At 43.9% G+C, this 15,272-nt stretch overlaps 1 protein-coding gene across 6 annotated transcripts in view; it reads left to right on the top strand.

The window, feature by feature from the left end:
- CROT (carnitine O-octanoyltransferase) overlaps nt 1-15,272 on the top strand; it is a 662,560-nt gene that overhangs the window by 523,302 nt on the left and 123,986 nt on the right. For all 6 annotated transcript variants that reach the window (XM_085631293.1, XM_085631292.1, XM_085631296.1 and 3 more), the window contains 2 exons: nt 8,098-8,181; nt 14,869-14,976. In XM_085631293.1, coding sequence (XP_085487419.1) covers nt 8,098-8,181; nt 14,869-14,976 — 192 coding nt within the window. The remainder of the gene's footprint in view (nt 1-8,097; nt 8,182-14,868; nt 14,977-15,272) is intronic.

Raw genomic sequence — 15,272 nt, 5'->3', positions numbered from 1 at the left:
CATGTAATCCTGTGCCCGCCAATGGGTCTAGTAGCCTTTTTTCAGTAAAAACGGCAATTTAGGCAAGACATGTAAAATCACATGTCCTACTTTTTATATACAGCAGCCTGCCTTTGGGCTCGTTAGGCCTGCCTGAGGCGTGACGCATCATATTAAAAAGGAAAATTTGGGGTTTGCCATTACCTTAAATGGTAAAGTTGAGGTAGCAGTTTAAAACTGCTCTACTAGTCTGCAGTTGCAGGTTGGGAGACATGCTTTACTTGGTCACGCTCTTGGTGGCACAGTAAGTCCTGCAGTCCATAAGGGACTCTTTAACTTTAAGGCCCTTGGTACCCCTGGTACCATTTACTCCATATACTAAGGACTTACCAGTAAGTTAACATATACTAATTTGGTATAATCCAATTAAACATACAGTTTTAAGGATCAGAGCACATGCACTGGCCTGGAAAGCCATGCCTAGTGCATCAGTCATTACACCAATGAGTCAAAACCTGGGGCAAAAAGTGGGGATGGATCTGCAAATAGCCATTTCCTCACAAATTGCACATGGTTTTGTCCAGACCTAATGCAGACTTAAAGTCAACATTTTGTTCTTTGTTGTAGCGCATATACACTACAATCCTCAGAAGTGATTTGCACATAGCAAAAAGGCAAACCCCATATTCTGTAAGGTAAAAACCAGCAAAAGCACTAATGTATGCCTGTAACGTACCAGATGGTATCGGGAGTGCAAAAGTACAACAGCAGTTAGGCTCAGATTTCACTTCTACAAAACCATAGAAATTCAGCAGTTCTAGTTACCTGAGCTAACTATAACTTATGCCCCCGCAATGCACTGCTTATGACCTCACATATTACATCACTTATGACCTGGTCAGTGACATCACTGATGTCATCACTGATTACATCTCAAATGACATTACTGATGGCATCATCCAGTGATTGTGACTATTTTCTAAAGGTTTCTCTGTGTTAAAGATGTATACTAAGATAATACAAAAGTTAAATGAGTATAGTTTGTGTACTACTAATGAGTGATACTATTTGTAACATATTATGTGAGTGGCTGTGTGACTCTGTGTAACCATGTGTGAGTATGTGTCCGAGTGGCTCTATGGGTGTGTGAGTGGTTGTATGAGTGGGTTAGTGGCTATATGGGTGAGTGAGTAGGTGTTTTAGTGGTGTATGGCTGAGTAAGAGGGTGTGTGAGAGTATAGGTGAGTGATGGTGTGTATGAGTGGGTTTATGGGTGATTGAGTGGGTGCAAAAGTGGTGTATGGGTGAGTGAGTGGGCTTGTGAGTGACTGTATGGGCGAGTGAGTGAATATGAGAGTGGCTGTATGGGTAAGTGTGTGCTTGTTTCAGTGACTGTATAGGTGAGTGACTTACATGTGTTAGTATCTGTATTAGTAAGTGAGTGGGTGAGTGAGTAACTGAATGGTTGAGTAATTGGCTGTATAAGTAACTGTATAGGTGAGTGAGTATGTGCGTGACTGACTCATTTTGTGAGTGGCCGGGACTGGTTTCTCAGTGGGCTAATGTGTCAATAGTGTGGGCCTGTGTTCAACCTCATGGTCACAGGTTCAAATCCAGGTGGGTCCACTCGGCCTTTAATCCTTCTGAGGTCGATAAAATAAGTACCATTGAGTTGGTTAACAACAAACATCTGTTATTCGGCACCAAGATACCCTTGGGTGAAAGTTCGTTTTTATAAATAAACGTGTTATGTTATGCTGTATGGTGTAAAAGTGGGTGTGTTAGTGTCTGTATGACAGGATGTGTGAGTGGCTTTATAAGTGAGTGAGTGGGTGCATGAGTGGCTGTATGGTGAGTTAGTGGTTGTGTGAGTGGCTGTATGAGTGAGTGGATCTATGAATCAGTGAGTGGGTGTATGAGTACTTGAATGGGTCTGTGAATTGGTGTACAAGTGGTTGTGTGGAGTGGGTGTATGAGAGGTTACATAGAGGTGTGAGTAGGTGTGCGAGTGGTTCTGTGGATTATGTTTTCAGTGATGCCATAAGTGATGTCATTTGAGATGTCATCAGTGATTTCACTGACCAGCTCATGAGTGACGTAATATGTGAGATCATTAGCAGTGCTTTGCAGAGGCATAAGTTATAGTTGGCTCAGTTAACTCCTGAATTTCTTTGGTTTTGTTCGAGTGAAATCGGAGCCTAACTATAACGTCCCTGTAACCATTGTTTTTGTGTGTGAATTATTAAGTTTTTTTTAATTCGATTTCCTAATTCTAATGTCCCTGTAACCTTTGGTTTTGCTGTGAATGTCTACGTTATTTTTAATGGTGTTTTCTAACTATAATGGCCCTGTAAACTTTAGGGTTTTTAAATGAATTTCTCTTTTTTTTTTTTTAAATTGTATTTCCTAACTGGAACCTTTGAGAGTGAATGTGAGTGAGTGCATGAGTGTCTCAGTGAGTGTGGGAGAGTGCATAAGTGTCTCAAAGGGTGTGTGAGTGTCTGTATGGATCTGGTAGTAGCTGCATAAATGTCTCACTGGGTGCATAAGTGTCTGAGTAGGTCTGAGTGGGTATGTGAGTAGTTGTGAGAGTGTCTGAGTGGGTTTGCAAGTACCTCCATGAGTGTGTGAGTCTGTGAGTAAGACCGTGAGTGTCTGAGTGGGTCAGTGAGTAGGTGTTTGATTCTGTGAGTGGGTCTGTGAGTGGATTTATGGGTCTGTGAGTGGGTGCATGAGTATCTGAATGGGTCTGTGAGTGGCTGAATGGATCTGTGAGTGGGTGCATGAGTTTCTGAATAGCTCTATGAGTGGGTGGGTGTGTTTGTGTCTAAGTGGGTCTGTCAGTGTGTGTGCGAGTGCCTGAGTGGGTGTCTAAGTGTTTGTGTGGCTGTATCAGCAGTGTGATTGACTCTGCCACAAAGGAACCACACCTGCCCATTTACCCAACAAGAGTCCACTGTTTTGCACAAAATATCTACCGAAGTGGAGTTAATTACTAAGTGCTACCTCCTTGGTTAAATGTCCTGTATGTATTCTACACTACAGCTGCGTAATGGAGCACGAGGAAATGTCACCAGTGACCTTGTATGTGTTTTTCAATGTGATGGCTCCTGGTGCGTCTTTATCCAAAAATATGATAACATGAATCCTCTTATAGAGAAGATGGCGAGACTGCAAAGAAGTAAATTTCTACCAAACAAGGGCCCTTCCTCTTAATTATATGAAGTAAGTGCTACTTTGCTTGGTGGTGATGTCCTCTATATTCTTCGGGCATCCATAACTCTTCACCAAAATCAGCGGAAATCGCACTGAGGGGTCCACTTGTTAAGCTGTCCATTATCCTGGCAAAAGGCAGGAAGAACTTTGGATACTACTAAGGTGGGCAGGTCCATACTGGGAAGCATCCAAGGGATTTCCACGTTTGCATACTCCTAGCAATTCAAAGGGAGAACCTTGGACTCCGCTCTCACCAGGAGAGGAAAAGAAAGAACCTACTCGTCCGTCACATACAGATTGCGCTCCAATAGGTCTACAATGCACTCACCTCCACAAAGGATTTCAGATCGTTTTTCAATATGGAATTGCCGAGAAACCACGCATGCTTTGCCTTCGCCAAGCCCAGGCTTTAGGATCATATGTCCTTTACGGAAGTTGAGGCATCTGCTATGTTTCGATGTGTAAGAGTGTACTGAATGGGTATGGAAGCAAACTGCTTCACCTCCCAGCCACTTCACCCCTTAGTATTATGGTAAATGCAGTTCACTTTGAATGCTTACTTGATTTTTTGCTGAAGTGTTTCACCAAAGTTGGTGCCGGTTAGTGCTGTCAATCTCTAGACACATGTGTTTCTGGATATTATCCTTATCAGTAGAGATAAAAAACGATTTTTTTCTGTGGCTGCTGAGCAAGCTGCCACAATCCTCTCAGGTCGCAGTACTTGTCTCTGGCGTACAGGTGCATCTCCAAAAGCTCGTCAGCTCAATGGCTCAAGGGAGCCTTTTCAAACAGAAGGGGGATGGGAGCACACTGCTTCACCTTCCAGCCAGTTCACCCCTTAGCATTATGGTAAATGCAGTTCACTTTGAATGCTTACTTGATTTTTTGCTGAAGTGTTTCACCAAAGTTGGTGCTGGTTAGTGCTGTCAATCTCTAGACACATGTGTTTCTGGATATTATCCTTATCAGTAGAGATAAAAAAATATTTTTTTCTGTGGTTGCTGAGCAAGCTGCCACAATCCTCTCAGGTCTCAGTACCTCTCTCTGACGCACAGGTGCATCTCTTTAAGCTTGTCAGGTTAATGGCTCAAGGGTGCTTTTTCAACCAGAAGGGGGATGGGAGCACACTGCTTCACCTCCCAGCACAGCTCACCCCTTAGCATTATGGTAAATGCAATTAATTTTAAATGCTTACTTGAGTGTTTGCTGAAGTATTTTACCAAAGTTGGTGCAGGTTAGTGTTGTCAATCTCTAGACACATGTTTCTCCATTCCATTATTAAAAGGAAAACTCTAGGGAGGTGATGGTCCCTGGAGCCACTAGAAAGCCCAGTAGGGGGTCCGTGGGGCCCGATTCATTATTTAAAATAAAGTCTGGAGTGGTGGTGGTTCCTGGAGCTCAAAGAGCCTCGGGAGGGGTGCCCCATGCACCCCCTTCCTTTTTTTTTCTTCTTTTTTTAAAAATAAAATTCCCCCGGATCCTGATCCCCTTGGAGGCCCTTTTCAAAACAAGCACTGGAGCCTGCACTTGTTTTTTTGTTTACATTTTTGCTGTACATTCATGAAGTATCATTTTTGGTGCATATCTTTTTTGTTGTTGCTTTTTTGCCCTGTTGTGGAAATGTGCCTTTTAAGGGGCACACCGGTGCAGGGTTCACCCTTCTCTTTGTCAATGGGTCCTTAGACCAACAAAATAGAGATTGGCACTGAAGCTGGAATTCAAATAAGTTTATTAATCACTCATGAGTGGGACTACGTCAATACAACACCCTCAAGTGCTGCAGGAGGTAGTACATTGAAGTCACACACCATGGTGCTTATATACTGAGTTTGTTGCAGAGTAAGCATGTAGTTACAAATAGAAGGTACAAGCATACACAGGAATATCTACTGACAAATATAGGCAGATGGATATCACTTAGTCAGCAAAGTGGGAGGGGTAACAGAACTGCTTACATCAGTAGGGAATGGTAGACAGTTACATTTTTAGCCAGGTGCATTCTAGCAGCTACAGGCCATTTCTCAGCGCGTCTTGCTTTGGCTCAGTGCAGAAGGAGTTAACTAAAGCTGATGACTCAAGCAGAATAGAAAAGCAAGTAACGGTATAGACGGAAGAATCACAAGGCTAACAAAATGGATGCTGCAAACAAGATGGCTTCAGCTCATGCTAACAGCAATTATTTTCGATTTCCACACTGTTGGAGTCTCTCTGGGACCCCATGACCAAGGCTAGGGGGTAAGGTTATTCCTACCCTGCCCCCTTTTCTTTTTTTTTTTTTTGTGTGTGCTTTTTTTGGGGGTAGACTCGGCTGAAGCAGAGTCCCAGGATGGCTGCCAACACTTCCTGATTGAAGTGTTGCCAGGCAGTCAGGGCTCTGCAGACCTCTTTGCAAACATGTCATTCTTCACAAATTCTTTGAGGTTGTAAAGATATAAATGTGAATTTCCTTAAATTTCTCAATAACTACTGAATGGATATACACCAAATAATACAAACCACAATCTGTGGGCCAAAAGCTAGCTGTCTGCTAAATTTGGTGTAATTCCGTCCAGTGGTTCCGGCTGTATGCGTGTCTACGTTTCCCATGTTAATTCACATGGAGTCTTTACTTTTTTTGACCCCCATCCCCTTTTTGTTGGTTCCCGCTTGACGGATCACCCTGAAACTCTCCATACACAACTAGAATTACTTGCACCCTTATTTGGGATAATTTCGGTAAGATTTATCTAACAGCGCCAAAGTTATAGGCAAGTCATAAAACACTTTTCCTGTGGAAACATGGTCCTAACTTTAACTACCTACTGGGACCGTCCAGGGGGGTGGGGGGAAGGGTTGATTAGCCGCATTTGTGTTGGTGCCAAATCACTCAGCTTTATAAAAGTCGTACGAGTACAGACCAGAACAATCCAAAGATATGGCCACAGAATTGCCCAGGTTACCATGCAACAAATATCTAGAAAGCCAACAAAGGTACATCAACTGACTGAAAATGACTTGTGCGGACTGTATTTCAAACATGCTGCAGATTCAAAAACACTTTCCATGTTTGTGGCTTAGTCAAATTATAATGTATTCTCCGGTTGTTCTAGGTGTTGCTTATTATCTTGTTTTCATAGTTGGGTCTATAATTTGGTGAGGTCAAGATTACGTTTGGAAATGTTTTATGATTTGTGTATATTAGCCTGTTGCTTTATATGTGTATGGCAACTTTGTATTCAAATTTGAAATGTGTTACAAGTGTGAGGAGCATGTTTGTTCTATAGTAACATCTTTTTTAGATCATAGCCTACCAGACAGCGCAACTGTCTGGTTGCGAAAGACTTCTTGGGGACATTCTGAAAGCTTTCCTGGAAATGCATTCCGTCCACTTGCTTTGTGTTTTGTAACTCGTAGTTGCTTGCTTTCTATTCACTGGCTTTGTTTGAGGCTGTCGAACATGTCTTTGTTTGTTCCGTGGAGCTTACCTTATTTACCACCTCTGCCTGGCTCCTTGTATCCTTCCATGAGTGCAGGCTTTCCGAGAACTCTTTATTTTATTTCTTTTTCGTGAGATGCTCCACAAGAGAACAAGTGTTTTCATTTGTCTCCCTTGTATGCTAGTTCAGAAAGCAGTAAACATGCTGTACTTCTTTGAAAAGGTTTCCTCCCTCCTATCTTTCTGCTTGACTGATTCTTTTTGTCTTTGCCTTTTGGATCATCAATCTTGCAAGCCCACGAGGAACAATGTTCTGTCTGCGAGCTTGTTGATTTTGGTCAGTGCTCTTTACTAACAGCATAATTGAAACAATTCGCATCCTCAATTTCAAACCCATGCCAAAGACACTGGAAGTAGGATGGTGGGATGCTGAAACTCCCCACAGTAATCGGCTGCAGTTTAGAAGTGAATGAGCATAAAACAGGCCTTTAAACTTTGTTTTTATCTTGTCACTTTTGCTGTGCATTCAAAGACGGATATCAAATGTTAGGCTCATGTTTCCTAGGGAGCTTCATGTTTACTTTTCTTTCCCTGAATGTAAAGTGATCGAACTTATGTTACAATCTTGCTGGATACAAGAATGTGAAAAGGCTGTAGGGTGTTAATTTTTTGTAGCACATAACAAAATGTAGGTTGCCTGTAAATGAACTGTACAAATATTTCAAAATATAGCAATTAGGAAAGCACAAATAAAGAATTTTTGTTTGTAATGAAGGTGTGTTGGAAATAAATATTTTAGTAGGATTAAAACCTATCAATACACTAGGGGATGCCAATTTCACCACATTATCATTAGTGCACTGTATAGTTATATTAGTAAAACTGTATGTCTGTGCAAATGTAATGGTCATTTCAATTGAAAATGTGTTCGCTGTAATGGCGGTGCGCTACCACACCCTGCATACTATTCTATGCAACTACACTCTACGACACTAAATACCATACCACTCTACAACACTCTACTCTTGCCACTTTACGCCCCTCCATTCTATGACATTGTACTCCACTCTATGCCATTCTGCACCACTTCACTGTATGCTACTCCATCCTATGCCACTCTACTATACACCACTCCACACCACTCTACAACACTTTACTCCACACCACTCTGCTCCATGTCATTCTCCATGACCCTGTACGCCACGCTGCTCTATACCACTCCATGCCATTCTACTCCACTCTATCCCACTCCACGACACTACACTCTGACACTTTACTCCACTGTACGTCACTCCTCTCCTCAAAACTCATTCCACACTATGCTACTCTCTACTCTACCTCACTCTACTGTAAGATGTGTTGAATAATTATCTTTGCTGATTCAATGGAGCATTTATTTTTAAATCCTAACACTCTCTTGTGGTTATCTACATTGATTAGCATGGTCAATGTACTTCTTCATCTCTGCCATTTGTTTGTTTTTATAGCATGCTCCATATGATGCCATGGTGCTGATAACCATGTGTCACTACATAGACCAGAAGATCATTGCAAGCGAAGGAAGGTGGAAGGTATGTGCCATATAGCATGTCTATTTAATTTTTGATGTAGTTCTACTTTTTGTATTGAAATGCATCAGGATGGGATCTGAGCGACATACACCTTGCATCCTGTTGAGCAATCCGTTTTTAATGTATTTCTAAAAGAAAAGGTGAGGGTCTAGTTCTGTTGTGAGCTGTTCTGTTGTCATAAGCAGTTTTATTTTGCACAAGTAGTATGCACTTCCTCCAGTGTTATTTTGCACAGCCAGATACTTTAATCAACACTAGATGATTTTATCAAACAAGGCACACTAAATATATAAAGTTGGCTCTGGAACCATTGCTTGCTGAAAGAAGCATTACATAATTGAAGCAGTAAAATTCTGAATGCCCCGAAATCTATCACACAGAAAAAATGCCTGTCTCCTTTGTCACCCCCCCCCCCCCCCCCCCCCCGGAGTGCAGGGCTAATGGCAAGCAGGAGGAGGTCGAGATGAGATAGAGGCACCCTTGGGCCAAGGACAGGGCCAAATCTTTAACGGAACCGCCATTGGCGGTGGAAAATTGAGGCCAACCCTACATGACGATCAGTCTGGGTGCCCCGGAACCATAAGTAAGGGGGAACTTTGGGCCCCACCCGTGGCTGCAGGAGGGAAAGCAGCCACAGAGAAGGGCACTTAAAGATCGGAGTCAGATGGCCACCCGGCGAAACCCAGGGTTGAAGCCATGCCATATGGTCTGCGGTGAGGACACTGCAATTGCCGGGGAACTTTGGTGCTCCCCGCCTCCACAACACAGGACCCCAATACATCAATAAAAGAATCACCTTCCACGTACCCAAAAGAAACCTCCACTCCACCAACCTCGCCCTCGCTGAAACCCAGCGTATCCGCAGAGCCAGAACAGGGGGAAGAGCCTTCTCCTACATCGCAGCCAAAGCCTGGAACGAGCTCCCTATCGACATCAAACTCTCCCCCCGCCTCAACACTTTCAGGAAGACTCAAGACCTGGCTCTTTGACTGAACGGAACGGCTGTCCACCTGCCCGCGCCTTGAGACCCTCACGGGTGAGTAGTGCACTTTAAAATCCCTGATTGATTGATTGATTGATTGACCCGTTACATCGGCCATGTACTGGGGGGCCACACTAGACTACACGTAGGCTATCTGCTGTGACAGGAGTGCAAGGCCTGGGCGACCTACCTAGCGATCTCCAACTACCCTGGTCAAGAATCCACCACTGCACCAATCTACCAGTCGGGAGAACGGGCAGAGCAGTGACGCCTGGCAAAGGCCCCAACCGTAATCCTGACAACAGTACAGGGCTGGAGTAATGGTAAGGCCCAAGAGTAACCTACCACCGCAAACAAACAATTTGGATAAATACGCAGTCCCCAGGCCCCACCATGAAGAGGAGACCCGGGCCCACTAGTCCAGGAGCCTCAGGGCAGTAATGAGGGCGATACAAAGTCTCCAATCCTCCTTGGAACCTAAAATAGACTGTCACCATCGAGGTGGAGCATCTTAGAGCAGAGTTCCAGAAGATGTCAAAGTAAACCCGGCAGAAACCAACATCCGTAAGCTCCAAACTTCCTCAAGGTCCCTAGAGGAGCAAGTGCATAAACTAACCAATCAGCAAGAGGCTCTGGAGGCAAGAGTTGAGGACCAGGAAGGGAAGTCCAGGCGAAACAATCTACGAATTGTAGAGGTGCCTGAAGGAGCGGAAGCACAATGTGTCAACCTATTTGTAGAAGGCTTGAAACCCAAACGTCTATCGAAGTTCTTCTCCGTCGAAAGTGCGCACAGGGCCCCAATCCTGCCTCCGAGACCAGAGGCCCTACTGCGCACCATCATAGCCCGCATGTGGAACTTTAGAGATTGAGACGTCATCCTGCAAGCAGCCCGGGCATAAGGCGACCTAAGTATGAGAACTCCACGATTCGCTTCTTTCCTGACTTTACCTGCCAGATTCAGAAACCGAGGAGGAGTGTTGAGGAGGTCAAGAGAACCCCTAGGGAATAGGACTTAAAATATATAAGGATATTCCCTGCCAAGCTATAAGTTCTTGCAGAAGGAAAATCCTGGTTCTACTACTCCACAGTGGAGGCATGGGAATGGGTGGAGGGGTGCCACACGCATGAGTCTCGACACCCAAAGGGCCTGAAGAGATCTCACCCTCGTAACATGCATGACAGAGAATCCTCAGCTGATGAAACCAGTGGTCGGAACTTGGGACAGTCCCAGTCTGCCTGGTTCTACTACTCCACAGAAATTTGGTTTCCTGATGCTACAATTTCTGTGGTAACCACTAGACCTCTGTCCAACAGGAGGTGTAAGATTTCACCCCGAGATATTCACTGAAAGCGCCCCGAACATCAGGTTGGTCTTTCACTGCTTCCTGCTCAGAGGGGGTGTTTTCATCACGCTTCCAGTGGGGTTAGGAGTATTGGAACGAAAATGCTGCCTTTTGTCCTTCATTTGTCATGGAGGCTGACGTGGGGAAATCATTCAATTAACAGGAGCCTGACAGAATACTTAAAATAACAATATGCGTTTAGGAAAATCAAGGCTGCGAGCGAGGGGGCTCCCGGAGCCGCTCTATCGAATGAAGCGGTGCCTTTTCATTTTCACTGATTTCCTCGGTGGAAATAATAAAAATAATATAATAAACCGATACTGCTGCAGTGTGTGACGTGACGGTATTCTTTCGTTATAAGGCGAGGATGTGCATATTACAGGCTAGTGTCGTTTTATTGCACGGAATGCAGTGGTATAACAACCCATATCTCACAGGGATCCCGAGAGTACCTAAATATCACCATCGTAGGACATTTGATGGAATTCCACTACAAGGACTTTTTCGGAAATTGTTTAAAATAATGCATTTTAAGGTGCGCTGGTCATGGCAGTTTAGTATTAAAAAACAACTTCCATGCGGCGATAGGAAGGAGTTCGTATTGCTGTGTAGAGTAAAAACGCCACAGGTCTCCCAGCCCTCACAATAGCCAAACACACCAAGCAGCTGAGACAGTCGGGAGAAAGAGAGTCCAATGAAAAGAGGTAATACAGAGCAAGAGACAGAAAGCAGGCACGTGGGGGGAGGGAGGAGTCGAAAATAACAGAAAGAGCAACAGAGTGAAACGAGAAATGAAGAGATACGGGAGAATCAAGGCTCAAGCATGCCCGCCACTGAGCAGATCCTGTCAAGATAGTAAGTAACACTGACAGGAAGGAGGGACATTTGTGAGAGTGACCGAAGAGCAGCAGAAGAACGCTAAACCACACTCAAAGAGAGGGGGAAGGGAGAGAGACACATAAAAAGGAACTTTCCGGAGAGAAGAGAGAAGCTGGTGCGAAACTGCACCCTGGGGGCAAGAAACAAAATGTTTAATCGCTGTACAAATGAGCTCCTGCAACGTGAGCTAATGTGTATTCCAATGCGAAACCATTTTGCATCGTAATTTGTTGACAGTGAGTGAGCAGTGTGCAATGGCCTTGGGTTTGAAAGATAAACCTGGAGGATGTGAAAGAAATATGGTGACACACACGTTTAGGTTTTTTTTGCACGTCACACACATATTTTACATCATTTTAGTTTTAGAAACACGAGCACGTAAGCTCGGAGCAGAGGGCGGCATGACCTTGGTTATACTGAATAAGCAGCTACCTTTGTTGTTATAAGACATCTCTTTATTAATGTAGTAACTGCACTTTGACAATTGCTTTAGTAACCTTCCTGCTTTCTCAAATTTATTTGAAAAAATGAAAATGCACCATTTGTCCACTCTTTTTATAAAATTTCCCCCCAACCCTCTAGGTTGTTCGGGCTCGCTCCCTCGCTCGCCACAATTCACTACGACAATCATTTTACGCCCCCACCACTTTCAAATGTCACCAGCCGCCACTGGCTATAAGCCCTCGGTTTCGACTGGTGCCTCGACGGCCGAGTGCCCCAGGGGTGGCGGTGGTGTGGGCATGTTCTATCACACACTTTGGACCTGTCCTTGTATCCAAAACTTTTGGACTGAAATAGTTGAGAGAATGAGGGAGGTGACAGGCCTACTTGTGCCACTTGAGCTGTTGGAAGTGTCGGTAGAAGAGGAAAGGCCCAGTCATGTAAATACTTGCTCCACATGGGGTGGCGAAACACAATTTAGCCAGGCTAATGAATGCAGACAGGCCCCCTGCGACCATAGACTGGAAGGAGGACCTGAATTGGGGCCAGCTAGTTTACTGTCGAACAGGTAACATACCGCTCCGAGGCTGCCTGCGCAAATTTGAAAAGCTATGGGGTCCATGGAAGCAGTACCGTGCACAAACTGGCAAGTAAGGAGCGGAGGGGGGTGATCACTAACAAATAGCAGACTGGAGGGCAGAGTTCGCAACCAGCTCCAGTGTGTCGGGGATTACTCCAAGGATTTAGGGCGGCCCGAGTGTTCTATCTATGATGTGGAAAGTCCCTCTACGAGCGGCCCTTAAAGTGAACATTGCTTTGCTTTTGATGACTTTTGACTCAACTGCTTAATAAAAAGAATTGTTAAAAAAAAAAAAAAGTTGTGTCAAAATGTTGCCTGCTGAATAAATAAAATGAAGAAAGCTGTGGCTACAGCAAATCTGAAAATGTAATTCCTTGTAGGTCCAAAATAGATGTACAGGGCACCGGGATAGAGAGGAGCGTTTACGAAGAGGTGGAAGGGACAGGGAACTAGTAAGTGGATTTTAGGATTCGGGGGAGGGTAGAGTTAAGGGGTATTAAGGAGCAGTAAGGGATTGTTAAGGCCCAGGAATTGGGAGTTTTAAAGGGAAGTTAGGGGCTTTTAGGTTTCAGGGAAGGGTAGCGTTAAATGGTAGCAAGAGTTTTTGGGTGTCAGGGAAGGGTAGCGTTGAGGGGTAGCAAGGGTTTTTAGGGTTTAGGGGGAGGGGGAGGGGAGCTTTAATGGGTAGTATGGGTTTGTAGGTTCAGGGGTTGGTAATGTTGAGGGGTAGTTAAGGTTTTAAGGGTTCATGGATGGGAAGAATTAACGAGTACTTAGGGTACAGTTAACTATCTGGAATGTGGACATTTTGTAATATTCCTAGTAATAAGGAGGGGCACGACTTTATCTTAACCGATTCACTCGACTTTAATGTAGTATATATTTTAAAAGTCCACTTTATCACATTCATCCCGATAATCTGCCACATCAACGGGGTTTTAAAGTCAACATATCCCTTTTCTGTGCACCTCAGCATACGTTGCAGTGAACCAATCGTTTGTCGCTAATGGGTACAAGAGACAAAAGCCAAGGACTCACAAGCTCGGTTTAGAGGCATTTAAACAGAGCACATTCTTGTTCCTCAAGAAGTGCACGTCAGAAAACCACTAGGACCAATCAGTGTGAGAACAGTTTGACCCCATTTTACTGGCTGGAAATTCTGGCCCGTAAAATCCTGTAAGGTTTCTCCTGCTCCAGCAGCCTAGCCTGGTCTCTGCAGACTCTTTTTCTCAGACACTAGGTAGCATGCAAAGCTCCCTTCATCAGAACTTTTTCTTTCTTTCAATCTTCTACCTTTCCATGCCCTCCCCCATCCTCCGCTTTCGCAGAAGGCATTGCTCCCCTTAGGCTGCTGTTCAGGCAGGTGATAACAGGAGCATTACACCTCTCAGAAAAGACAATACTGTGCGGAATTCCAAATGATGACTGTGTCCGCAGTTATTAACCATTCAAAGGTATTTCAATCTTATAGATGGAATTTCTTGTGGAGATACCACCAGTAACAGTAATTCCAGCCTCTTGGAATCTCCGTAGGTATCTCCACCTGACTTCTAATAGGGCCCTAAGATTTCAGCACCTTGTATTCAAGTGAAAAATCTTTCAGTATTGATTGAAAACCGTAGAATTATATTATTGCTATTTGAAAAGTTGCTTTTAGTGGTAGCAACTCTTGGGTATATGATTTGTTTGGTCTTTATTTTCCTCTTTTCTCTCATTACGTCACACTGTCTGTTGGTGTGCCTCACCTAGGTAGACTACTGAACAGGGTGCCGCTATATAGTATTTACTTTTGTTTCTCAAACATCGATTATTAGTTGGTGTTCTCCATACATACTTTCTTTTTTTTTTCTTTGTGTTTTAAGTGCATAATTCAATCATATAGTCTAAGCATTAGGCTCAGTGTTAAATGGTTTTGGTGGCCCCCATGCACTTCGAGCTGGATTCGCTGTTCCTCCGGAGGCCTGTGAACATTTTTAGTAGATGTTGCTTAATTCATCCATGTTTAAGCTTCTCCGAGGCTCTGTAGATCCATTTGGTGCAAGACAAGACCGCTTCCACTTACGATTGGGGGAAAAAAGGAATATAAAATAAAAAAATGTATGGAAAGTACCCATTGCTTGAACTGTTGTTTAGAAAATAATCATTGTTTGTGGAATACAAGTAAATACTCGCTGGCGGTGCTGAGTTTACTAGTCTATCCAGGCCAGATAAACTGTCTGTAGGTACTTCCAATGCCCCCGACCAGGAATGTTTGGCAGGTGTCACACAAAAGCAATTTAGGAAGTTTTAAGTTAAATGCCACAGCATTTCTACAGAAGAACTGGTGTGCTCCTAGTTGAGGGGAGCTGGGTCTTCACAAGGCCATTTACACCACACAGAATATATAATTAATTTACATCACATGCTCTCATATCTATATGAACATATAAATAATGTTGATAATTTATGTCTTTTTACCACAGGGGTCAATGGAAGTGCGAGAAATCCCTTGGCCAGAAGAGCTGGTCTTCACCTTGGATGAGAAACTTCTCAGTGACATCAGGCTAGCCAAGAAACAGTACTGGAAGGAGGTGATGTTTCTAATTACCAGCTCATTAACACTAGACCCAACAGTGCTGCTCTTCCTGTTAGTTTCCTGTGCTTGACTTTTCAAAACTTCTCCACACCTTGATGCACATACTATTATGAAGTGTCATATTTAGTCTTCCAAACATATGAACGCTAAGGTGATGTAAGTACTCAAGCATTTTACTGTGTAGGGGGGATGTCAACAGGTTAGTAAAAATGAAAGTAGAAAATGGTGAAATTAACCCCTTCTGTGCCACGCCCTTTCCCCCTCCTGTGCCGGGCGTTACATTAGCGGGCG

The sequence above is a fragment of the Triturus cristatus genome, chromosome 10, assembly GCF_964204655.1.
Source record: "Triturus cristatus chromosome 10, aTriCri1.1, whole genome shotgun sequence".
Taxonomy (NCBI): domain Eukaryota; kingdom Metazoa; phylum Chordata; class Amphibia; order Caudata; family Salamandridae; genus Triturus; species Triturus cristatus.
Note: the sequence above shows the minus strand (reverse complement) of the source record. Positions and strands in the feature narration are given on the sequence as shown.